The sequence below is a fragment of the Tympanuchus pallidicinctus genome, unplaced genomic scaffold (assembly GCF_026119805.1).
Source record: "Tympanuchus pallidicinctus isolate F22 unplaced genomic scaffold, pur_lepc_1.0 scaffold1, whole genome shotgun sequence".
Lineage (NCBI taxonomy): Eukaryota > Metazoa > Chordata > Aves > Galliformes > Phasianidae > Tympanuchus > Tympanuchus pallidicinctus.
Window position 1 is genome coordinate 72274067 of NW_026294618.1, and position 26741 is coordinate 72300807.

At 38.2% G+C, this 26741-nt stretch overlaps 1 protein-coding gene across 2 annotated transcripts in view; it reads right to left on the reverse strand.

Moving 5' to 3' along the window:
- Positions 1-26532, reverse strand: part of HEATR1 (HEAT repeat containing 1) — a 33971-nt gene extending 7439 nt beyond the window's left edge. For both annotated transcript variants that reach the window (XM_052681415.1, XM_052681425.1), the window contains exons 1-33: positions 26455-26532; positions 25937-26116; positions 23853-24069; positions 22792-22933; positions 22171-22272; positions 21522-21662; positions 20944-21155; positions 20262-20395; positions 19306-19414; positions 18832-18942; positions 18298-18415; positions 17003-17110; positions 16493-16597; positions 15370-15458; positions 14843-15054; positions 14470-14591; positions 13297-13494; positions 12092-12275; positions 11785-11933; positions 10088-10280; positions 9511-9683; positions 8813-8980; positions 7704-7946; positions 6806-6937; positions 6110-6216; positions 5173-5316; positions 4258-4376; positions 3864-3985; positions 2942-3070; positions 2568-2798; positions 1771-1897; positions 886-1052; positions 269-315 (exon numbers count right to left, since the gene is read on the reverse strand). In XM_052681415.1, coding sequence (XP_052537375.1) covers positions 269-315; positions 886-1052; positions 1771-1897; positions 2568-2798; positions 2942-3070; positions 3864-3985; positions 4258-4376; positions 5173-5316; positions 6110-6216; positions 6806-6937; positions 7704-7946; positions 8813-8980; positions 9511-9683; positions 10088-10280; positions 11785-11933; positions 12092-12275; positions 13297-13494; positions 14470-14591; positions 14843-15054; positions 15370-15458; positions 16493-16597; positions 17003-17110; positions 18298-18415; positions 18832-18942; positions 19306-19414; positions 20262-20395; positions 20944-21155; positions 21522-21662; positions 22171-22272; positions 22792-22933; positions 23853-24069; positions 25937-26078 — 4697 coding nt within the window. In that variant the 5' untranslated portion in view covers positions 26079-26116; positions 26455-26532. The remainder of the gene's footprint in view (positions 1-268; positions 316-885; positions 1053-1770; positions 1898-2567; positions 2799-2941; positions 3071-3863; positions 3986-4257; positions 4377-5172; positions 5317-6109; positions 6217-6805; positions 6938-7703; positions 7947-8812; positions 8981-9510; positions 9684-10087; positions 10281-11784; positions 11934-12091; positions 12276-13296; positions 13495-14469; positions 14592-14842; positions 15055-15369; positions 15459-16492; positions 16598-17002; positions 17111-18297; positions 18416-18831; positions 18943-19305; positions 19415-20261; positions 20396-20943; positions 21156-21521; positions 21663-22170; positions 22273-22791; positions 22934-23852; positions 24070-25936; positions 26117-26454) is intronic.
- Positions 26533-26741: the final 209 nt, after the last annotated feature.

Genomic DNA, 26741 nt, shown 5'->3' on the forward strand with positions numbered 1-26741 from the left:
ATCTCAAATTCTTCATCATCAACAACAAAACATTTGTAGCCAAGTGTGTAAATAAGCACAACCAGAAATACAGAGATAGTATCTTTCTTCTAAGAAGAAAATACGCCACGTAAAAAAAATTAAAAATGTAATGTTTATGTAATAAATACTGCTTGCTGAGTGCAGTATTAAAAGTACCCTCAAAAATATTTGGGAAAGAAATAATACATTGAAAAAATATTGCAGGAAAGGATAAGAACAGCAGGAGTGGAGCAGATGTAAAGCATACCTCTGTTCCATCTTCTGTAGCTCTTCTGTTTCTTCACATTCAACCACCTCGTTTAAAAAGGAAGAATGAAAATGTTAACTATGAAAACTGAGTTCTCCACATTTGCAGTTTAGACTGTTCTAAAAGAAAATCAGAGAACTGCAGGCAATTTAGTCATAGAAGTAAACCTATGTTGCACGTTGGTGACACTCAGTTGAAATAGTGGGAACCACTTCCAGCTAGATCCACAGACTAATTCTTAACATTAATTTTGTCTTTTTGGAGTTCATAGTGTGAGTCCCAGACTAAACCTGGAATTACACAGACTGTGAGTGAAACTTCAGACTCCATAAACCCAGTGGGAATTCACTGGGTCCCTTCTTTTCTTACCTACACAATTCTTTTTTTATCAATTGCACAAACCAAGTCTATTCTGCAAAGGCCCTATTAAAACATAATAAAAATTGCCGAGATGTTTCAGAGCTGTGTAAATTAAGGTGTCAGCAATATACACTGAACAGTATATTTTTTCCACCTCTGAATACAAAATCATACTAAAAAGCAAATTAAATCTCATCAATTACAGCATGGCACAGTTACTTAATGTGATCAGTTTAAAAGCAGTCTGCCAGTATTACCTTTTTCACCAAACTCTGAGAAGTCAGAAGTTGTGACATGAAGGAGACTGACAAGTATTTGAAATGTCGAAGTTGTTTGTCCGAGTGAGACTCTACATTAAAAAGCTGCCCATCCTGGTTTTTTAGCTTTGTCTTGCATGTTCTTGATTTTTTTGGCCCAGGATCATCTATTGAAAACATTCCCAAAACAAATTACAGACAGGAAAAAAGAACGTCTGATTTCTGATTACAGAAACAGAGGAAAATAACAACCAAGTGGCAATCAAGGACAGCTATTCTGCACCACCCAAAATCATGGTAAAGTTCCAAAAAAGATGTTCTGAGAGCAGCAGTGCCATCTGATCATTTTACATTAACTGATTTTACATTAACTAAGCTAAAGCTACAGCACACTGACCACAAACAAGAGAGGCTTCTGAGGAAGGAAGACAAATGCACAATGTAACATATTTGTAAAAATTGCTTCCACTGTCATTAGCAGATTCCCTCCTAGTAAAACATACTCAAACAACAAAAATACCAAATCCTTCCTTAAAAAAAAAAAAAAGCAACCAATCTTCACCTCCTTCTTTATGCTTAAGTAAAATAAAAACCAAAAAACCACAATAGACCAATCGGCCCACAATCATGATCATGTCTGCTATAAATAACAGCTTATTTCAGCTGAATGATTTACTGTACCTTCTAACTGAGTACCATTTGATTTTAAGTCCTCAAATGAATCTATGATTAAACAAACCAAACCAAAACAACCCATATCATAACCATTGAAAAGAAAAAAAAAAAAAAAAAAGGAAGAAATCAGAGCAATTCTGTGTTGCCCAGTTTTCTATCTAGAAGAGTAAAAGGAGGTTCATATGCATCTGCTGGCTGTTCTGTGGTTACCTTCTTTATTCTCTGGTAGCTCTGTCAAGTATTGGATTATTTTCATCATGCTTTGGAACTGACAGCGTACGCTGAATTCACAACAGATGGAAATCCAAAATTCAGTGTCTGCTTCCAGCACAGCATCCTGTTTACAGTTTAAAAAGAGAGAAGTGATTATTTCAATAATTTATAAAAGCTAAAAAGACCCCACACTCTTCAGTCAGTTTGTGAACATGCCATAATGAGCTACACACTGTGAGGGCTGGCACAAGGGGTAACAGCAGCAAGTTGCTGGAGGACCTAGCTTCAGAGAGCAGGGAGAAAGCATCAGCTCCCTCCATCTGCATGGCAGTATCAGCTTGCCCATAGAGGATAACACCTCATCTGCTGGCATAAGTTCCTTGTCCTAAACCCCAGCTGGTGACTAATGTTAAAATAATGCATGTTTTATCAAAGATGTCTCCAGTCACTTAATGCCCTGGCTGAAAAATTACTTAGAGAGAGAAAAATTGTATTTCCTCACTATTTCTATCAAGTGTAAACTAGACAAAACTTAATCTTCTCTAGGCAATTTTCAGTGAATAACTCAAGATATCCTACACGACAGCAAGGACTGACGTATCTCAGTAGTGTCACAACCAAAGTTCAACAAATAAGATGATAGTAATAGGGTGCTTCACCATCAGTTTCTGCTAAAGCACAAGCTCAGAGCTCACTAATTATTTCAGTGAAAACTAGGGTCTTATCTTGCAAAAGTGAACAGGAAGGAAGAGATCTGTCTTTGAGGAAGAAGTTGACCCCAGTGGTCTTCTAACCTTGTCTGTGCTTGCTGTCACAGTCACAGTTTTGGTCACATACTGCTCAAATAGCAGCACCAGGAGAACCCAGAGGAATCTGTCTCCTCCCACTGTAGTGATCAGCTGGGCCAGGATGGGCAGGCGCCGGTGCTCTGGCACGTGGGGCAAGGCATCCACAAACACACGGATGATTTTTATCACCACCTCTTCCACACCTCTCGGGGACTCTGACAAATCACTGTCTTCAGCCTATTGACAAACAGTAGGGCAGTTCAAGCAGATTACCAAACACAAGTTCTCTCTTGTAAATTCAGCAGGTAAGGGAAAGCACATACAGTTCACTTTTTTTCCAAGTCCTTTCCATTAAGAGGACAAATTTACTGTATAAATACCTGTATAAGAGCAGGAATAACCATCTGCACTGTCTTATTTATTACTTGGAATGTGTACGTGTCATCCAGACGCAAGACATTTGCTCCCATGAATGTAAAAATGGGCATGATATTATGGAGAACTTTATCCTGGGAAAAGAAAAAAAAAGATGAGATTAGTTTCTTTGAAGTGCTGCTCCATATGTTATACCATAAGGTATCTCTTGCTCCTAAAGATGTCACTTGATTTCTATAAAATAAAATAAGAATCACTGCTATCTTCCCAAAATTGGCAATTAGCTGATTTTAAATGTATAATATGGGACTATTCAGTTCTTAATGCTATTTAGAGACCAAGACACATTTCCAAGCAAATCATTTAAGAGTAGAAATTAAGTTCAGTTTCATAAAATTATCCTTACTACTGAACTCAGTCTTATGGTAGCATGACAAGAAAAATCAGCTATGAGGAGACCTGCAGAGACCTCCTCTCTGCCCTTTTTATACTTCTGAAACACCTACAGTGATACAACAGAAAGCTCAATTTGAATTTTGGCTCTTTTTAGCTACACTGCAATCACAATATTACTTCAATAAGTGAGCTGGAGTGGTTCTGTCACTTTGTTCAAGAATTAGATTCCTACACTTTGTCTCAACTTAGAGCAAGAAGGTGTGGCAACATTTCTCTTTTGGGTTTTGTGAGCTGAAAGTGTTTTAGATTTAAAAAGAAAGTTAAGATTGATGCAAAATATTTGTTCTTATTCTGAACTTGGAAATCCTGTCAGAGTCAATATTAATGCATAAGACAAGCTCAGCTTTATAGCAGGTAATAGTAGTAAGATGGTGACAAAGAAAAGTAACTCCAAAAACAAAAAAGGCAAACTCAAAGTGAAACCCAAAATTCTTCCAATAAAAAAGCTCTATCTCTTCAGGTACTACTTACAGGAAACATGCCAGCAACAGCACCAAGGAGAAGCAGTGCATGGTGATGTGTCTGGGGCATTTTAGATATTCTGATGCACTGAACTATCAGTTCCACGTTGAATTTTTCTTTGTCAAGGATATCTGTGAGCAAATAATTCATTAATATAAGCTCTAATGGTCAACCATGCTAGAATAAACATGAGTACAAGCAATGGTTTCAAACTGCAGACCGTACCTACAGAATCTACAAAAACACAAAACCAAGTAACCAAACAAAACAAACACACAAAAAGCAATGCAGGTCCCTTGATAACACCGTAGACTCCAAGAATAAAAAATGTAGAAGCCATTATTTAAAAGCTGTACTGTTGAAGGTACCAATAAATATATTTGGTATATTTGGCAATTTTTACCTGCGGGGATCTTGCTGCCATCTGGTGACAGTTTCTGGCAGATGTTTAACAGGCAGCTGAGGATCAACTGCTTTGTATATTCCATATTTTCTTCTTCTGATGCCAGAGGTTCCAGACACCTATGCATTCAAGAACAAATTCACAGATTGAAAAGAGGAGATAGGAAAATAAGTGATCAAACAACATATTAAAATGCGAATGAGAAACTGCAATCTTCATTCTACTGAAGTTTTAAACTGAGGCTTCTATAAAGTGGGCACTGGGTATATTGTTGCAACCAGTTTCTCATCCATTAAACAGTCTACCCATCAAATCCATATTTTTCCAATTTGGAGAGAAAGATGTCATGGGTGACTGTGTACAAGTCCTTAATGAAGTCCAGATAGATGACATCAGTAGCTTCCTTGTCCACTGACCCAGTTAGGCCATCAAACAAGGCCACTAGGTTGATCAGGTAGGACCTGCCCTTAGTGAAGCCCTGCTGGTTATCTCATATCATCTCCTCCTCTTCCACATGCCTTAGCTTCTAGGAGGACCTATTTCATCATCCCTCACACAGAGGTGAGGTTGACATGTAGTCATCCTGGGTCATCCTTTCTACCTTTTTTCAAAATGAATGCGATGTTGCCTTTCTTCCAGGGACTTCACCTGACAGCCATGTCTTTTCAAATATTGAGAGTGGCTTGGCAACTACGTCAGCCAGCTCCCTCAAGGCTCTGGGATGCATCTCATGGGGACCCATTGACATGTGGATGTTCAAACCTGAGGGATTTACCTATTCCATGTACCTAGAAGAAATTTTATGTAAAAAAGGCAAACTACAGAACCTGGCAACACACTAGGGAAAAGGACCTCATACTTTAATGCTTTACAAAGTCTGCTGCAGAAGAGAATGTTTTATAGAGACAAAATTACCGGCTCAGCAGGTTAAAAAGTGCAGGTACCAGTGCCTGTGGACGTTTAAGTTTTTTCTTGTGCTGTAGTAATTCTAGAATAAGCATAACCCTCTGCCAGCTGAAGTTGCTTGTTTCTGGTGCCAATTCTGCATCCGGAGGCTTTCTAAGAAGAGAAGACAAACAATCAGGATATAGAATTCCAAAGAAGATAGTACAATGTTTCAGAAAATAGAGACATAAGCTAAAAAAATATAGGTGTATATACATTTTCTTTCACAAAATTAGTAATATCCTTTACTTTTTCTTCTGGAAAGATGACAATATTTGTACTAAAACTCTGACATGGATCATTCTAATAAGTGATGTTTGTTAAATAAGGCCAACTGAGATAAAGAAGATAAGAACAGCCATTCCAGCCAAACCAAGAAAACCAACACAACATCCTGTTCTAACAGCAGCCAACAGCCAACACTTAAAGTATAGTGTTTGGATAGCTGCTTCTTTATGAGAACGGAGAGAACATAATAGATGAAGCTGTCTAAAAATTAACGATTATACTTCCATTTTAACTGAAAGAAAACGCTGTCTTTCATTCACTAACCAACATTTTGATGAACACTGTTAAGCTCCAGCCACTTGTACAGGAGTCTGTCCATACAACTTTAATACGAAGGAAGTTTAATACCAACAAAACCAAGGGCAAATGCCAACATTAAAACTTCAGTAAGAGGGATTTTTTTTTTAGATTTAATTAAATTAGGACTACAGTTTTATCTGCTTTATAACAGCAACACTGGTTTGCTTTATGCTGCTGAAAGTAGCTCAGAGTTATTTTACTGAACAGGGGAAATGAAGAAAAAAGATATTCATGCTTTCAATACAAACTGTGAAACATAATTAAATTAGCCACATTTTCAAACTTTTTCAAAACGTATTTCTATTTCTAGTTATTTTACTTTTGTTGCTGCATTTTCTGCCTTCTAGTTTGCTGAACAGTGGCCAGGCTTTTGGTTTTCTCAGGAGGCTCAATCTCTGTAACGATCTGCTCGGCACACACAGAAATCTGAAACAAAAACAATAATGTAATTGCACACGAGCAATGTGTCGTACCATACCACGCACCCATGGCCCCTCCTTTCTCTTTTTAAATGTGCCCTTTTCATGCACATATGGGTATATAACCCACGTATTCATACATTCAAGTTAGATCACCGTAATATCTGAATGTCTCTCCTTCTTTTAATTCTTGTAGCATAGAAAGTGAGTGATTTCAAGTGCAAGTAATACAGTAAATTACTGTGTGAAAGCTACAATTAATGTATTTTGGGAAAAGTCTTCTAGTAACCATAAAAAACAAACAAACAAAACAAAACCAGTTTTTACCCAGAAAATGATCATCAGTGCAATACAAAGTGACTTCTACTGAAGTCATTCATTCACATAATGTAATGAATGACTGATACATTATTTCTACAGAAATACCTTGTAAAAGTAACTATTTAAATTTGTATGCCACTAACACAATTATATAACAAGTAGTTCTGATTCCTTTAGTGCTATAAATGATATAAACAATGGGCATTCAGTGTTGCAACAGGGAACCACTGCCATACATTCAAACAAAATTCTGTGTACAGGAATTTAGCACTTACCCCTTTAAACACACTGCTAATCATCTGGGCACAAAGTGGGTTCTTACAATTTAACAGTAAGTCAAACAATACTTTCAGCAGCTTTTGTTGCACCCTCCCATCTGAGAGAGCTGCAAAGAATGGCTTAGTAATCTACAAAGAAAGAAATGAAAAGACAGAAAGGTTTACTGTAAGAAGGCAACAAAATAAAAAGCAATGAAACTTGGGCACACTAGATTATGACGCACCTATCACACAAACAGATTTACTTATTAGCCACGTATTTGTATACATAAAAAAAAAATCCTTAAATTAAAACATGTTTCTGAAATACCAAAATACATTTGTTCCTAAAATTTTCTTAAATGCCTTTTCTGATGGAGGGAGTAAACTGCTGTTGCCTGGCATTTACTTCTTAAAATGCAGGGTAGTACTACAGACAGAAGGTCTGACTCTATAGATGTCCTTCAAATAAGACTTTTTAAACTATTATCTATCTATCTATCTATCTATTATCTATTTAACTATCTTGACATTTTTTTTTTTTTAAATCAGGAAAAAAAGCAGGAATTTCCTATACCACTGACAAAAAGTAGCCTAAGGAACACGAACACCAGCATCTGCAGGGAATCATACAGGCATTCACATGCATGCAAATACAATAATATTTCAACACTCTGTACTTGTCCAAGTCCACAAATGAAGCCAGCAGCAACATCTCCTTCCAGAAAATTTGAAAGCTTTGCAGCCTGTTTAGCTGTTTCAAAGACATGATGGACACTTTGTAAACTTGTAATGAAACAAAGACAGGTCAAAAGCTACGGACTCCTTAACACAGTGTTCTTGTAAAATCCAATTCTAAACATTACTTTTTTCCTTAAGCACAAAAACAGATTAAAAGCCTTTCAGAAAGCCAGACCTGCCCAAGTGCTGTGATCTGGAAAGGTGGAACTTCTTCATAGATTTTTGTGGCAGCATGTAGACTTTTGATAAATAAATCCAGACTCTGCCGATTCTTGCACAAGAGGGCTGCTGAGTGTTCATTAAACTTTCCAAGTATGAGATGCAGGAGAACAACTTCATCTTTCAACATTGTCTCAGGTTCCTTCAAGACCTTCTCAAGCAACCGGTCTAGGGCAGGCAGAAGATGAGTGAGAATCATCTGCCAACAGAGGAGACTTGTAAGAATAGTTTGGCGTTTAATGCATTCTTCTTTTAACAAACTTCCAATAGCACAGCTTCATTTTACTGCAACATCTGCTCCCTGTCTGGTGTGACATTTTATATTCTATTTTATTCAACAGCTATTAAAGAGGAAAAATACGTCTTGTGGTCAGGTTACCAGGAACATTTCCTCAATCACTCCTTTGCTGTTACATCTGCAAAGGATGTTTCATGCTTTTGAAGAACTGAGGGCATTTTTAAACGTAGTTTATGACTAATGTCTCCTGTAAACTCAGAACTGGGGGAGGAACACTCATCTCTAAGCAGTGTACAATCCCTTCAAGAAACAGACAACTGAATAGAATGTAAAAATTCATAATTCCATTCATTTTCTTGAACAGTAAACTCATATTTTCCAGCATTTAGAAAGGAGGAATTCTGAATATACTTGGGATATAATTAAGTTAATACGTACTAATAAAATTAAATAAACAGTACTTCCTATGTTACAATTCTGTACAGAAAACTCTACATTCACTGATATCTAACCAAGGAAACAACCTTCTTCTGAAACAGTTGTTTTCAGTAACTTCAAAGGAGCTTCCTTAACAACTCCAACACAAAATACTGCATCCCATGCATTCCTGGATAGAGCATGAAAATATTTTGTTTATTAAATCATACTTTGCAGCACTACTGCCTATTATCAGAGTGCCAATTTAATGCCCAATAATCTACAAATGATGAAGTTATTTAACAGCATTGCTATTACATGAAATTTGAATTAAATTAAATGATTGTTCTGTGTTTTGGTTAGATAAAATAATGACAGAAGAAGTGTGGAACTATCAAGGCTGCACTCACCTCACCATGGACTTCATGAAGAATTTTCATTAAGTTTTTTGCAACATAGGATGGAGCAGTAGGGTTTTGTACACAATCAACTATGCTTTCCAAGGCTTCAGACAGTTTTTTCTTCTGGGATTTCTGCTTTGGTTGTGTCTGAAGTTCCTCAAATAGGATTGCCATAATCTAGTTCAGTAACGAAGTGAAAAATAAGTAATCTCCCTGCCATAAAAATGCCTTAAAACATTTATTCAATGCTTTTGTAATAACACAATTCAGATACAAGCTGAATTATTCATCTGTAAATAAACCACAGGTTACCATCTCTTGACTGATATTCTCAATTTTCTGTATGTGACACATTATTTGAATATTCTTACAGTCCTTTAAGGTAAACAAATAAGAAGTACATCAAAGCTCTTGCTACATTTCCTTTTTTGCAGCGCTAGTGGCTATATCAATTCTCATCAGGTATTCAAGTGAAATCCACTGCTTTTTGTTTTTCCTTCAAAGCAAATTTGGCTGACATACAGTCTTTTTCCATTTCTCTTGATAGCCCACCATCTAAGCCATCTGAAAGAATCACATTCCTTCAAAGCTGGCAACTTGACAGAAACAATGAACATTTCCAGTTAACTTGATTCCTCTGGAAAAAAATAGAAGCTCACAGCCACAGACCAAACTTGTACCAATGCACACCTTATTAGCAAAAATACCTGTGTTATGTACGTAGGGTCAGATATGATCTCCTCCGTCTTTTGCCCAAGATGCTGAAGAACAGGGTGAAACAGAGACTCTTTCATACTGCTCAAGGAATGGAAGCAATTGAGAGCAGCCCTTCGAACTTCACTCACAGGACTACCCAAATTAATTAGCAGAGATATCACCACTGCAAAAAGAGAGAAGAAAGGAGGAAAAGCTAGGAGAATTGCACGATCGGAATTTTATTTAACTGTCTCTGGAGAGGCACTGATATTACTTTGGAATTAAAAGAGTTGTCTTTTCACTATAAACCTCCAGACTACAAGACAGCACAGCTCTGAACTCCTTCACCACACCTCGTACATCCAAGTTTAAGCTCACAGAATTCATATATCGCTATTGACTGTGACATCCTTTTACTAAACAGAAAGTAAGGTGCTGTAACTGACTTCTTCAGCATATGATCTTGTGTCTTTAGTACCTTAAAGATTTAAAAATACCCTTCATGGTATAAAACACAGGAAAATGACATGAAATTTAAAAGTACTGTGATTAAGACTTAAGATGAGATAGGTACATCATTTTACTTACCTGGAGATGATAGTGATAACAGTTGTTTCTTCTTTTGGTAAGTCTGAGATACAAGCACTGCATAGCCAATATACAGAGCTCGAGTCTGTAGCATTGCACTGACTTCACAATTCAGATGATTTGAAAGGCTAAAGCTGTAAGTCCATAAAACGGAAAGGAATTTGAAGAGAACCTCTGAATCTTTTAGATGCACCTTAAATGTAATGGAAATCAAAAAAAAAAAGAGAAAAAAAGAAGAGCATTTGTTTGAAAGCTTTAATTTATTTGGCCAAATATTATTCAAAACATCCAGTAAACCACCTAAACCAAAGGAGTACAAAGAAATAAAATTAAAGAGTCAGCTATGTAAATATAATATATTTTTCCTTCTCATTGCAGACTAAAACCACATCCACAAGAATATTTGTATAAATGTGTTAACTAAGAGAGGTTTTTTATGTGAAAAATAAACCAAAATTAAGAACTTCTGATCTCCTCTTTCGAACAGCAGAAACATTTATATTGCAAGTGCTCTAAGGAAGGAGCTCCTGGCTTTTTCATCTGTCATATAAAATGATTTTCAGAAATCCATAAGCCAGTATTTAAGGACTGACAGTTTATCTCCCTTGTGTGGCGCAGCTGTCTCTATTGAATATTCACAGTAAATGTTACTCTTAGAATTTTTTTGTGGGTTTTCCGTGTGTTTTTATAGAGCCAAAGTAAACCCTGAATCACACATGTATTGCTGACCTTCTCAGACACAAGTCAGAGCACACCTGCCTCCTTCCCCCTTCAGTAGGTAGCTGCTCCAGAAGATTTGATTCAGTTTTTCACACATCCACATCCAATTATTTCAGCTCCACTTTAGGACCATTCTGTCAAAGCTCAATGAGGACAACTTCTGATCTTGAAGCAGTCTCCCAAGCGAATTTATGGTTCTCGTTTACTATGTAGTCTGACAACAGCTAATATTCCTCCTGTCTGCAGACTGCCTCTGGACTCCTCACAGGTCTCCATTCATTGAACAGGAGAGCCCACTCAGCATCCAGCAGACTGAACAGAGCTTACTGGAACAAAGCGATAAAGCCTTTGACATACTCTTCCCTATTGTCTTTCCCAGGATTGCACCAAAATCTAGCTTCTACTTACAGAATCTACACTGCAGCAGGAAAAAATTATTTTCTTGACCTTTAAACACTCTCAAAATCAGAGGTCAGCTACTCCAGAAGTGAAAGAAACAAATTATTACTGCTGCTGTTGCCTTCATTACACTCCAAGGACATTACTAAATCCATTCCTTAAATTCTGTGGAGTCTCCTCTCCCATCTTCTTTACTCATCTCTCTTCTTCAAAAACTTCTAAAAGTCCTCCTTTTAATTTTTGTGTTTTAAAAGCTACCAAAGCTGAAAGAACAACTGCTTGGCAGGACCAGAAGCTCTAACTCAAACTTAAGTTAGCACTGAAGCAAATAATTATTATGTATTCACCTTTGCCTCAGCTTGCCCATTGGTTTTTCACTCCAGTTTTTTAGTACATTCAATCCTGAAGCTTAGGACTGTAATTTGCTCACAGCACTAGCATGCCACAAGCAGCACTGCACGATCAATTCTCAATTTTCTCACTTTTCTTTAAAAATATCTGCTTCTGTGTAATATTTACAAAATACTCTACATAATAACTCAGAAGAATAACTAAGGAAATAGATCTAAAAATCATACCTTGAATAAGAGATTCATCAATGCTCGGTACTGAACAGCATCGCTTCCCTCACTAGCTCCACAAACAAGTAGGTCAAATAGCCCCAAAAGGAGGTGCAGGTAGTCCTTGCAATCTTGGTTTAGAGATTCAGGATTCCACCAAGTTTCTTCTAAAAAACATAGGTTATAACTCTGTTACAGTGGCTGCATATAACAGCTTCAGGAATAATGAGGAAATAAACAGTTAAAATAAGACAACGCATCAACAGATTTCATACTCATTTCAAACTGATGTGTAAAAGACGAGTGTCAAAACCTTAATGCTTACCTTTTGGAAAGGATGGAGGAGGTTTTAAGTCATTAATGAAGCTTCTCAATAGAAACACAAATATAGCTGACTCCTCTGCATCAATACTTTGGTCACTATTGAGCTTTTCTATATACGTAGTTAATAAGCCCACTGGCACCAAACTTTCCTGTATTGTTTCAACAGACCAATTTGAGGGAGTTTCCTGTGAATGAAAAGTTATTTAAATGGACACTGTCACACTCTCATCCAACAGAAAATAGAATTTAGCACTAATGTCCAGCAATATTTCACTTCTAACTTCAAAATGGATATTCGTAATAACTGAATTACATTTCTGATTTTAGACTTAAATTTGCATCTGCAGTTTTAAAACCCGAATCTGCTCTTACTACCATGACTAAGAGTGTACACAAGCAAGATAACAAAAGGGTGAAAATACAACTCTCCACAAAATATCTCTTCAAAGATGCTGGCAGTTACAGCATTCTGTGGACACCCAGTTACATTCTTACATCTACGTCTGCTTGGGAATCATTTGAGGTAAGAAAAGCTAATTACCATGTATTGCTACATGATGGATTTAGGAGAGGTGTACACTAAGAAACACGGCCCTGCTCAAGTGGGTTTCTTATACAGACCAAAAAAGAACAAACTGTTTCAATATTAAAATAAATAAACAACATCAGCAACAAACCTGCTGGGAAATATTAACAAAAACAAAGACAGGTGAAAGATGCAGAAATACTGTTTCTCCAAGGATGTGCACGAAGCTGTAATTAATATAAGCTCTTTTTCATATTTTGCTGCCTTTCCTTCCTTCCCATATGAAGACACCAAACCCTGTACTCAGCAACTAAAAAAAACTTGCATTCCTAAGCTGAATAATGATACCACGTAATACCACAAAGTAGCTGGAAAAAACGGTCCTGAGGTGGTGCTGAGCTGACAGCACTGATACACTGAATCATTCGGTGGAGCATAAGGCAAGAGCTCTGCACATACATATATTCTTTTTGAACAAGGACTCACTGGAGTGGTAAAACGTAACAGCAATTCTTAATGGTAGCTTCTATTACTGCTGCCAAGTGAAAGATTTTGCTTTGAAAAGAAATGAAGGCAAGACTTTCAGTCCTCCTCAAGGTTTCTGAATTTTATGTTCTTAGGATCTAATACATTTCCTCTGCTACTAAGAAAATGCTTTCTCCAAACTGTTTACATCTTACCTCTTCAGGGTGACAAGCTCTGAGGTTTCGTATCTTTTCATCCAAGAAATGAAAGACCCTGAGAGCCACTGAAAAATAGTTTTCCTTCATCGGTAAATTGCAGCAGCATTGAACAAGCATGGAACCAATTACATGTGCAGTTACTTTCTGTCTCACACTGTCAGATTCCATTTCAGCAACAAGTATCAGATCATCAACCTTGGAAACGGGAGGGAAGGAAAAAACAATGAGTCTGTAAGATAGCATGACTTCACTATGACTTTCACAGAATCACAGAATCACAGGGGTTGGAAAGGATCTAAAGGAGGTTCCCTTGTGTGTTCTCCATTACTGAGGCACCCACCTCATACAGCAGCGCACCCACATTTTCCCTGGCCTTCCATTTACTACTGACATACTTTAAGAAGCCTTTCTTGTCACTGACCTCTCTTGCCAGATTTAATTCCAACTGGGCCTTAGTCTTCCTCATCACACCCCTTCATGCCCTGACAACGTTCCTATATTCCTCCCAAGTGGCCAGATCCCTTTTCCACATTCCTTAGACTTGCTTCTTTCATTTGAGCTTTTTGATGAGCTCCTTGCTCACCCATGTACCTCTACCTTTGCATGATTTCTTACTCTTAGGGATGCGCCAGCCTTGAAAGCACCTTGGAAGGAGCAGTGCTTGAACGTCAATCAACTCTCTCGGGCTCCCTTACCTTCTGATGCTCTAGCCCATGGGATACCTGCAAGCAGGTCCTTGAAGAGGTCAAAGTTGGCTTCCCTGAGGTGCAGGGTTGCAACAACTTTATGGCATGTTTCATTTGCAAGCCTAAATAAGTTGCTGCTACAAATTATTGTCTGCTGTAATGGTATTCTTTGGAACCTGGGAATGTACATGCATTTGTGTGTACTTCTACCCACAGGTAAACTTTTTAATTATCTAGATATTTTTTTCTAGGAAATAAAAATTAAACCAAGTTTAATTAGAAAAATAATTTGTCCAAATAGATAATAGCTTCATTTCTTCTTTTCCTTATGTTAAGACAGAAACCTGTTTTATCTAGAGTGTACTTGAGTTTGCTATGCAGTATACATGTATCTCCTTAGAAGCTTGAAAATTTTTCTATGCCACATCTGTTCTACTATAGTGATCATCTAGAAATTCAGGTTAGAGAAGCATGGTACACATACCATTTGCAATAGTAAGGAAGAGTCCCCTGAAGTCATGTTTTTAGAAAACAGCAGAATCATCTTCTTGTTGACCATTCCAACCAGTTCTGCAGACTTGCTAGATTTAATTGCCTCCTGAAGAACTACTCCATAAGAAAAACAAATCAGAGGACACAGGTATACAAATCAGATATTAAAACACTGATAGCTCAATAATAAGAATTAGTCAGAAAAATTCAACTTCATTTTTAAAATGAGCTTTTTAGGAACTCCTAGTATGACAGCCTGTTAAAAACAGCCAATCTCCCTCATTAAGCATTCGGTTTCAGTAAGTACCAAGTCCTAAATTGTCACAATTCTTTTTTCATCAGATTAGTTACACTGAATACATTACCTTCTGGCCAGTCTTTCAGCAAAGGATGTAAGGAGCAGAGATCAGATTCTGATAAACAAATGGCCATTTTCCATTCTGAAGATTTTGAATTTGCATTAGTGATCACCATAAAGGGCAACAACTGCATTACTGCTTCATCCAGCAGTTCTTTCTTCTCTTTTAAAATCTCCTCTTTGACTAAAATTTGTATTGCTCTCTCCAGAACCTTATACCTAAGAGAAAAAAAGTGATGTTGATAAGCCATTTTTCTAGCATGTCTACTACGCTTTGTTTTATTCACCATTTTCCACAATGTTTCTGATGTTGGTTTTCTTTTTTTTTTTTTTCTCCAGAATGCAATTAGCAGTGAGAATAAAGAAGGAACTCAATGGAAACAGTATACAACTGAAACATTATCCTATAATTCAGCATAGATAAAGCATAAGAAAAAGTATTTAAAGTGGAAATTCTTCTAAGCATTCTTTGAAATTACTTTTCTATTTAATTTATATAGAAAGAAAATAGCCTGAAAAAAGACACAAACGTACCACTTTCCATCCTTTGAAAGATCGGCTCTCTGGAAGATGCTCAGAAGGCTTGAAACCACTACTTCTGGATTTACTTCTTTCCTGAAAATCTGGAAGATAATCAAGAAAAAGAAATGTAAGTATAATAAAATGAAGAACAGTTTACTGTTCACAACGGATGACATAACTGCTATACAAAGTAGAAACACAGATCAAACAGCTCTAACGAAACTCCTATTGATGACAGTGTAATAAAAATATAATTGGGATAATGTTATAAGGCTGCCCAGTGTGGCCTATGGATATGATAAAGTATGGAGAATTTATTAAATGCAGAAATGTTAGGTGAAACTGATAAACAAAGAGACAAGCAAAGCACTCTGGATAAGACCTGCTTTTACTTTACATCTTATCTTTATGACAAAAATATAAGATGCATTAATAAAAGACATTCAAGTTTAAACACAGTCACTCACTTCTATTCCCATGTTTTAGTAAGGATGAATGAACACAAAAGGCCAATTATACTACTGCTAATAATATGTCCCACTACTTCTAGTAGAAGCAACAAAGACAGACCGTTACCCTTGTTGGAAACAATCACTACAATGCATACCAGAGTCCTGTCCAGCGAACCTGAGCTGGTGCTCAGTACTTAGCTAATACCAACTGACCAAATGACTCCCATATGGAAAAACTCAGCTGAATATTTCTCACTAACGTAATGAGTTCTCATTGCGTCATTTTCCATACGAAAGTCACTTGACATGGCTTGCATTTTTATAGACATACAGACTGGGCAAGCAGGAGGCACACTTCATAATTAACGATTCAAATATGCTTTAATAGCTATATAAGGAAACATATAAATCCAAGCTAACTACAAACTTTGAGAAAGATGAGAATGCAGAAAACGGCGGCAGAGGAGTATGTGTGACAAAGTAAATTCTAGCCTCCCAAGTCTGTGCTGTTTCATCTTGCTAAAAACGCCATACACCAAAGACAGGAGTAGAAGAAGAGCAATGAAAGACAAAAGCCATATACCAAAAAGACAAGTAGAAGGACAATTACAAGGAATACAATCCAGACGCATATTCGGAAGCTGCTAAAATATCACCTATCTTATCAAAAGAAATACACACACCTCCAAAGCACTGAAAGCAGACATGACAACATCTCTGTTGTCATCCTTGAGGCGCCCAAAAATTGCTTCTTCTATGAATGATTGATCAAAGCCTTCCTGAAGAAACTAAAGAAAGAAGAGCCAAGAAAAAAATATGTTAGCACAATTTAATGAATTATTGGAATTGGCTTTTAATGAAGTACTGGAACTGTAGAACAAGAGAAGCAGTAACATTTAGATTAAATCACACATAACTGAGAGACTAAATTTCAACAAAAAGAAGAAAAACAAAAGTAATGTTGACTTAGATTTTATCTCAGTCTTCAAGTAGCTTAATAAACGAGAACTACATACAGACTCCAGAACAAAGGAAAAAGCTGCCAGAAGCCTTCTGAAAATATCATGTCAGGATAACACTTGAATGGTCTAACATATCACTGGTCTTTAACCAGTACTTCTGGCAAACAGCTTTTAGATGTTACATTTTATACGTTAAATAAGTTCTCTAAGTGAGAGAATCGTGACACAAACCTTTGATGTTTCAATAACATCTTTCAAATGCTGAAGAGCCAGGACTCGCACAGCTGGCTGAGGATGATTCAAACTAAGCAGAAGCGAAGTGTCAGAGTCTTCCAGAAACTGAAACACAGATTTCAGAGTCACTCACCACATGTTAAAAATACCTACAGTGTATGTCAGGATAATGGAGGAGAGTCTTTCTGCAATTTTTTGGAAAAGAAGAGAACCTGAACAAAAAACTGCAGAACAATGATGTTGTGTAACTGCTTCAGATTTGGTCTTCCCCACTTTGGAAGACATTTTTCAGAATGCAACCTGAATAGTACAGTAAATCAGAGATACCTTTTTGTCCTAGAAAAACGTTACTCTTATCTAAGGATTCTGAGAAAGCTCTAATGACAATGTCAGTGTGACAGACCACAGATAGAAACTGTTAAAAAAGGCATCCCTGCCAGTATAATTGCCTGCCCTTATCTCACAAAGCTTAAAGGCCTCAAGTGAGTCATATGCCTTCATTCTGTGTGCCTTGTTTTTTTTGCTTAATCCAAGTGGTACTTCATGACATAAACTGTGAGTTCAGAAAATCAGCGTAAAAAAAATACACTAAGCACTTCTTTTCCAAAGTGACTTCACTCTTTCAATCATTAGAAACAAGGTTCAGAATGCTAACCATCTCTTAGTGATACAAAATAACTCAAATTAATTAAACAAAACTGTTGCAACCGTAGTTAATTGTCTGTCAGTCTGAGTTTCAATTACTCTCCAGAAATGGCACAGGAAGCATTCTGTAGATACATTATTCTTTCTTGTTACTTAATACCAGCATTCATAAAAATCAATGAAACAAATGGGTCCGGCCACCTTTTCTGACATGCGGTGAAGTTGTCACCCTCCCTCAGGAAGTCATAGATGACATTGACAAAATCTTTCAGAATGATGAGACCTTGCTGGGCACAGCCATATTATCAGCATCAGCAAAAACACTGTACGTAGTGGCTATGTTCATAAGGAAAAAAAGTTAATTATAATAGGCAGGTGGAAATATATAAATTTTAAACATGAAAAAAGCCAATACTCATGACTGTTCATAATGAACATGGACTTAAAAAAAAAATCCAACAGCTTTTAGTTTTATCACATTTTTTAATCAACCATCTTCCCCCACTTAAGTAAGGTCGTGGGCTTTTGTGGGAATGGCAGAGATAGAGTTCAAAAAGAGGAAGAGAGATTAGAACTTTGCCACAATATCACTATTCTGACAGTATAACAAAGTAAGAGGTAGGATGAAGAATCATGCTTCTACCTACCTTGTATTTGCCACAGCTTAATGAAAGAGAAATAAACTGGTGAAAAATATTTTGGTTGGTCTGATCCATAGCACTTTCCAGATGCTCCTCCAACACAGAGTCTAAGGCTTTGGGATACCTGCCAAAGACAAAATCCCAAATGTTTTCCACAGGGCATTGCAGAAGAGCATGTATTTTTTATAGACACGCGTGGAAATGCAAGGAAAATGAATGCACATGCACTTTTCCAAACCATTTAGGAAACTTTGTGAAGGCAATCAACCACTGTGTCGTAACTTAGATAGATGATATGCAGCCCACTTTGAGTAGATAATGATCAGAAATAAAAATAATGAGCCAGTAGGTATGGCACTGATGATAAAACATGTAAGGACAGATCAGTAAAATAAAATTTAGACAATGATCAAGTGTCTGTTGTTTTTACCACATTTTTTTAGGCAAGAATATAGTGTTTACAACACCCAGTAAGCTAAGATTGTAGTAGACATCACCAGTCTACAGGCTGTAGGTCTGTCATAGGAAAATTGAACTTACTTTCTCTCAAGAAGTCTGATAAGGGGAAGCAGCTTTTGACTGATTGTAGCCATTTTGGTGGGATTAGATTCAATCTCAGTACCATAGGAGACAAACTCTTCAAGAAACTTGCTAAAATAACAAATAAAAGAAAAAGTCATTATTTTCAAGACATGGCAGTTTTCACTAAAAACACAGTGTTAAACAGGTAACAATTAATATGCATTACATACTGGAAGTACAGATTTGCTCCTGGACTAAAGTTTCACTCTGTTCTATATTCCCACAAGTGCTAAAAGCATGGTAAAAACATGGATCGTTTGGATTACTATTATCCAGTTGTCATTCAGATTATCAGTTTCGAAATCTAAGCTTGGAGTTAAACGTGCAAGTACAAAAACATGACTCTAAAAGAGAGTTGTTATTAAACCAGAAATGACTGTAGTACTCCAGGGAAAAAAATAAAAATAAAAAAATCAATCTAAGTTAACTTACGAAGCCAAAAGGTGATCCAAATCCTTTTCCAGTGGTATACTCTGAAGAATACCTTCAAGATGTTTGATATAAATATCATCTTCTCTGTCCTCAGAATCTTCTTGGTCCTCTAAGAACAATGAGTAATCATTGATGATGAACAACAGTCTGAATGCAACCTTCTCATACTGACTAAAACAAATTACTTGTATAGGCAATATCACCTGGTGAATCAAGTGCACAATTTAAAACCACAACGTCCACTGATTACTTGCACTAACTCTCTGTGAGCTACTAGCAATGCTTTCCACCAATTTCACTCAAATGCCAACGGCTCTGTTGCTACCAATAAGCTCAGGTATGCTATGGAGCATTTCAGCTCTGTTACCGCAATTGATGCCATCAACTTGTTCAAGCCTTCCCTGTCATGAACTGAAGTTTAGTGCTTTTCAACTAAAAAGCCCTTCCAAACACAATTTGGCAGTTACAACAGTTAACAAAACAAGTAGACTTACTAGTACAGACACAAGCTACTAATCAGCTTCATTGTCCAGGAACACTTCCATGCACATTTAATTTACTGGGCAAACAAACAACTCCATCATTTGAATTACATACAGAGCACTTGTAATCTATCTAAAAACGACCTATGCAGAGGATTCAAAACACAGATTTTGTGACACTACACTACCTCTAACAGTCAGAAATTCAGAACATCAAAATTAAGTTACTGCTGAATATTGAAAATCAACATTTAAGTCAAAGTGACACAGATAGAACAATACCTAAAACAGCACCTACTGTAAGACCTGTTTTTCCAGGCAACACCCAGACATACAAGCTCAGTAACACCTTCACACGCACTGGTGCAGTTTTAGAAGCAGAAACAAAAGGAAAATGATGTAGCTACAACATTTAGAACAGCTATTTATCTGTTTGTGAGACTCAGAGAACTGTAAATACACGTGCTAACTTACCTGCATCACTTTTCACGATGCTGCAGATAAAGTGAGGCAACAAGTAACGCAGAAGAGGAGAGATATCATAGCCTTCTGAAAGGCCTTGCAAAAGTGTCACCAGTTCTGGGTTCTTGCAGAGATAATTAAATGGCCTGCACAACAGAATGGGAGATGGGAGGAAACAAATGCATGGTTATCTGGCTTGCCATAACCTTCAAACCACTCCTGAGGATTCGGTTCTTAGAATCAAGTAACAGCATCTTTGTAAATAAATGCTGAAAAGATTGTAAGGGTTTCACTTTCAGAGCAGCCCTTGCACATGAAGCAAATACCTTCCACAGAACAGACAGGATTTCTTTTTTCTTTAAATAGCCCCAAACTTGTGCTGACATTATTATGCTACCATCACTTCCACGATTCCCACTTTAATGAAAACCTTACTGACAGGCTTAAATTTTGCACACAGACAGCAATTCTGGAAGTGTCAGGAGAGAGACCAAACAATGACGGACTCGGACCACTAAGACTCTTCAGCTGCAGTGACCATAAGCATTTTTGAAGAACCAAATATACCTCCAAACGTTTGCACACATCAACTACTCACATCTCTGACATGGAAGCACCCCTTTAATGAGTAAGATGAAAAGCTGAAGTGCTACCTCAGCTCTTAAATGGAGAATTTCAATTGATGCAGACTTACTTTTTCCCAAGACCGTCTCCTTTCTGAGTTTGCAGAAGTAGGTTCAGGCAAGCAATCCCTTCCCTGGCTAATGAGGGCACTTTAGATAATGTCTTGCTTATCTGTAACATCAAGGAATGCACCAAAGAGGAATCCACTGCCACTTTTACTGTCATCTGGCATATTATCATATATGTTGCAGCCCTATAATCCTGTACAGAGGACTTCAAGCCCTTGGAAAAGAGAAAAACGAAGATGTACTATGTCTGACATGCACATTTGTTTAAAAAAAGGTACATTAATATACAATTTCTTTCCATCCTTACACCTATGGAACTACACTACCTTTTTCTCCATGTGTTTTAAGTAACTATAAACATAACTTTCAAGACAAAAAAGATGCTGTGCAGGGTCTAAACATAAAGGAAGAGTGATACATAAGAGTCCTTAGAAGTGCTTGTCCGGGCTGTGAGAAAGCATGATTAGACTAGGAACTTCACCTACCTAATGTTTCAAACCATCCTGAATATTAGCAGCAGAAAAATTAGCAGAACACAGTACACTTCATCACACAGAAAGGAAAACAAAACTTTGGGTACCTTTTGGATGTAGGGGAGAAGCATGGAGACTATACGGTCTGTAATCTTCTCTGCAGCTCCAAGAGCTGATACAATGGTAGAGGCATAAAATGCAAGAAGAACTCTCAGCTGAGCAGAGTTGCTAGCATATTCTGAAAAGACCTGGACCATAGAAGAATTAGTTATTGAGACATCAAGAGAAGTGGAAAGAAGCATACAGCTTCCCAAAAATGCCCAAGATCTCAGAGCTTCAGCACATAAATTCTAATAGCTCCTGCTGCAACAACTGAAGGCATCATCTCTCCCTAGCAGTAAACTTGGCCAGAGGTAACTGCTCCCTGTTGCAGAGAAGGCAGAAAGATATGGATGCTTTTCTCCAGCTATTATACTTGATCATAAAAAGGTAACCTAGACCATTTACTTTGTGTAGTGCTCATGACTGTGAACTGGGCAGCCAAGATGCTGCCATGAATGACTGATTCTCAGCCAATTCCTCATAAGAATTTCTATAAAGTGTAATCTATAAAGATAATGATAATTTTTCATATTGCAAATGAGTTTTTTTAAATATTTGATACACCAAATGTTAATAAACATCATAATACTAACATGAAGATGGAAAAAATCAAGTGACAAACACACAAGTATTGTTCTAGAATAAAGGAACAACCTTCACAGATTTTGCCACCAGTCTGCAGATGAAATCCATGAAATCCAGGTCTTTGTAGCAGTGTGTAATCAGAGTACCTCTTGCCAGAGGGACACCAGGTTTCTTCCCAGAGTGAAAAAAATAAAGTTAGAACACTCCAAGGTAAAGTGAAATGCCCAAAGTAAATAATGAATATAACCCTATTAAATTGATCCTACAGATGAGTTAACATCACTTAAATTGCACATCCCTAGAATTTTTTTTATATCTACCTTAAGAGAGACTATGAATTATATATACACTATATGTATATCATCATTACATATTCACCATTAATTCAAATAAACACATATTTAGTAACTGCATACCTTCTTAGCAGTTGCAAATACCTACACATTAAAAGCATTCTTGAACTTTGTCAAAGAAAAAGTAATTATGATTGAAGCGTTCTGTAACTGCACTTAAAGAAAAGCAACAAACAAGTAGGCATTCAGGCTCCATTCCTACAATTAAATCTTTCAGTACAGTCCTACAACTAATATATGATCACACGGACCATATTCTTAAATCCAGAAATGAGTCAGCATATTATGAATTAAGTTCTTCACACTTCTCCCACCACACATCTGTTAAGTACTTTACCCTTATTGGATCCAGCCAGTGCCATTTATGAGTTGGGCTTTTTATGTTTAAAAGCTGAATAACTCTCACAAATAGTTTGGTCTCATGATATGGCAGAACACAACCAATCAAACTATCTTGATTGTAGAGGTGGATGTGAAATCTAAGATAGAAACAAACACATACATAAACAGTTAAAAAATAACTTAAGTTCAAAACAAAGGCCCAGCCATGTACTTCTCAGAACATCTGGTTACTTGCTTTTATGCAAGACCAGAGGAAACTGTCACACTGGCTCAGGCATCCAATCTGCCTACAGTCAAGAACCCAAAAGACACACAGTCCATACATATAGGAAGACATTAATTCATATGATGATTTTAAGTCCCTAAGTTTCTGTATTAATATTAGTATTAAGTCAAGTTACAGTAATATAGCACAAATTTCAGCACTATATATGTACATACATTTAATTGTGATTCAAGCTTATGCCAACAGCAACCACCCACTCTTTCATGATATGAAACATTACACTTTGCAACTTGATAGGTCAATTTATATAAATAAGGACAACACCTCATAAAAGTACTTGGCTCACTTTTTCTTCACACCTTCTTAAATAACCCTGAAATAAGATGACTTCTTGTTATAATACAATACATATAATATCATTCACAGTTCACAGTTTAAACTGAAAATTTGCTATGTTACACAGCTCGTTATCTAGAAGTATTTTACATAAACGTCTCTCCAGGTCCTCTATAAGAGGATTAGAGTTGTGCAATTTGGTTGATTGCCAGACAAATAAGTAATTACATTTTATACAGGTTATCATGGCATACCAAAGCTTCCACAGAAATTTATCAAATGACACAAATCTAACTGGCAATGAATAACATCTGGCTCCACATAGACTAAACTCAAATGTATACATATTTTCATATATATAAGTACAAATAACATTTCAACTTGTACTTCCAGAAAACTAAGTTATAATTATTCAAAATTATTCTTATGAGAAAAAAAAATCTTACATTTCTGAAAATCTGATCTACTGACACGTAGGGTTTTCAGTGGATTACCTGTGAATGAGCCATTCCAGGCACTTCTGTGCAGGCTTCAGCATAAAGTAAGGGGACAGGTGAATCAGGAACAATGAAATATTCTCATTGAGCTGCTGATTTACTGATTTAGTCTGAACACTGCGTTCCAAGCCTTTGGACGTGGAACTAAACAAGCTGGACTGGAACACTTCAAAGGAAGGATCGATCACCATCAACTCCTCTAAGCCAGTGCATCCTGTGGAAAAACAATGGAGGAATGGTTTAAATGCAACATCTGTAACCACAGTCCCTCCTCACACTATTGTATCCAACCTCTTTACTATGGTGGTGTATATAAAACAAGGCAAATCAAATAATAAGACCAAAACTTTTGCTACACTTGAAGTACTTCCTGATGAAGAAAATTTTCATTTGGTAGTGTACTCGTCAAACAGTGGAGGCCCACAGCATCCTGGGCTGTGTGTGAAAGAGTGTAGCCAATGCTCTATGGGAGCTGAACTTCCTCTTCCATTTCACTTTTGTGACACTGTATCTGGAGGAGTAGCTACAAGGTTGAGCAAATGAGCAAAATGTTGACAACCATATACAAGCCCAGTAAGGGACCACTAAGATGTCTGAGTCTGAAAAATGACGTGCAAAGCAAATGATAAGAACTGTGTTTGCTCAGCCTTGCAAAGACATCACCAAAAGGAAATCTTACTATCTTACTACTGTCTACAACTCCTTAATGGAGTAGCATAGGTTATCAAGAAGATGGAGCCAGACTCTTCACAGAGATGTACAATGGAAAGATAGGATAGAACAATTCCAGTTGGAAGGGGTGTACAAAGATCATTGAGTCCAACTATCTGACTACTTTGGTGCTAACTCAAAGTTAAAACACCATTTAGAACTTTATCCAAATGCCTTAAAAACACAGATGGGCACAGAGCATTGACCACTTCTCTAGGGAGCTTGTTCATGTGCCTAACAAGCCTCCTGGTAAAGAAATTTGGATGGGATAGAACGATGTAACCTGGAACACAGGAAATTCCAAGTTAACATATGGATATATTTATTTATTTAACTTGAGGATAGTCAAACACAGACCAGAGGCCTAGTATCAGATCAGAGATTGTGAAACTCCTGTTAACTACAATTGCATCTGAGATTCCAACTAGGTTTTTTTCCATCTGTCCATCTTCTGAATTGAATGAAACATCATAGCATTGACACAAAAATGTTACGGAAGACAGTCCAAAAAAAAAAAACAACAACAAACAAACCCTCAAAACATACAACACGTGCTGCTCCCTCCTTGCTGCAAGCCTACAGTTAACACTATCTCAGCAGGCATCCACAGCAGGCATGCAAAGAATCATAGAATATCCTAGATTAGAAGAGACCCAACTCCAAGTTCCACACAAGACCACCCAAAATCCAAACCCTATGTCTGAGAGTGAAGTCCAGAGGCTCCCTGAACTCCAGCACTCGGGGCCGTGCCCGCTGCCCTGTGGGGCAGCACCTGTCCCCAACCCCACAGCCCCTCCCCTGCCGCAGCTCCATGCCGTTCCCTCGGGCCCTGTCTCTGTCACACAGAGCAGAGCTCAGTGCTGCCCCTCCGCTCTCTGTGAGAGCTGCAACTGCCATCAGGCCTCCTCCTCCCCAGTCTCCACTTCACTGGGCTGAAAAGCCCAGGAACTTCAGCTACTCCTCACACGCTTTGCCGTCTACTGTCACAACCCTCCTCTGGACACTGTCTAAAAGTTTTATGTACTTTTTGTACTGATGGAAGGACATGCCAAGGGGCTTCTGCTCATAGAACCAAGGTTCTTAGGAAGAATACAAAGTATGGTCTCCCCTCTCCAGAAGCATGATTTACACACAACAAATCCATGCTGACTGTTCCCAATTACCTTACTTTCTACGTGTCCAGAAACGTGCTTCAACACAGCCTGTTCCATGATTGGAACACACTGACTGGAGTGATGCTCACTAGGCCATACTGCACTGAATTCCTGTTTTGGCCTCTTTTGAATCAAATTCACCTTTACTATTTAATCTCCTCCAGCTGTTTTTTAGATGATTTTTAGAATCCCTGACACGTGAAGAGCCAAACTTACCAATAGCAAAAAACGTGTCCCTGTCAATAGCAGCGGCTTCCTTGCAACTGAACAGCAGCGAGGCTGCCTCAGAGCGGTTCAGGAGGCTGGGATCGCTCTGGGGAAGGGCGAGCCGCTTCAGCTGCTCCGCGAGGGACGTCATAGCTTCACCTTTCGAGGACACACACCTCAAAGGAAACCCTGCACGAAGAAACCCACAGATAAAGCCAGCATCCCACACTTCTCTCCCACGAAGTAGCTCCTGAAGCCCACCCTCACCCATTCCCACCATGAGCGGCTTGTGACCGCAGCGGCCTTAGGGACAGGGACACGGACAGGGACACGGACACGGACACGGACACCCCACCCCCTTCCTTTCGCCCCCTTCCACTGCTGCCGAGGCCTCGCAGCCAGCTGCCACTTAAAGGCGCACCCAGGTAGGAGCTAACCGGAGCCAGATCAGGAGAAGCGCGGGAGGGGCAGCAGCAGCAGGCGGTGACGCAGCCTGATCCCCCCCCTCACTCAACCTCGGTACCCACCGGGCCACGCACCGCGCCGCTCCCCACGTGCGCTGCGCGCGCCGCTAACCCGGAAACAGCCGCTGCAGCGGCACAGGAAGCTCCGCCCCCTGATGCGAGACCACGCCCCTTTCCCCTCCCGTTTTCGGCGCGTGGGCGAGGGCTGCACAGAGCATGCGCGGGGGTCAGCCGCTTGTTTGGGGCGGGCCGGGCGCGTGGTGGAGGCGGCCTTTTGCTGCTATTGACGGCCGCTGGGAGCCCGCTGGTGCGGGGGAGGTGCTGGGGACGTGCTGGGGACATAGGTGGGT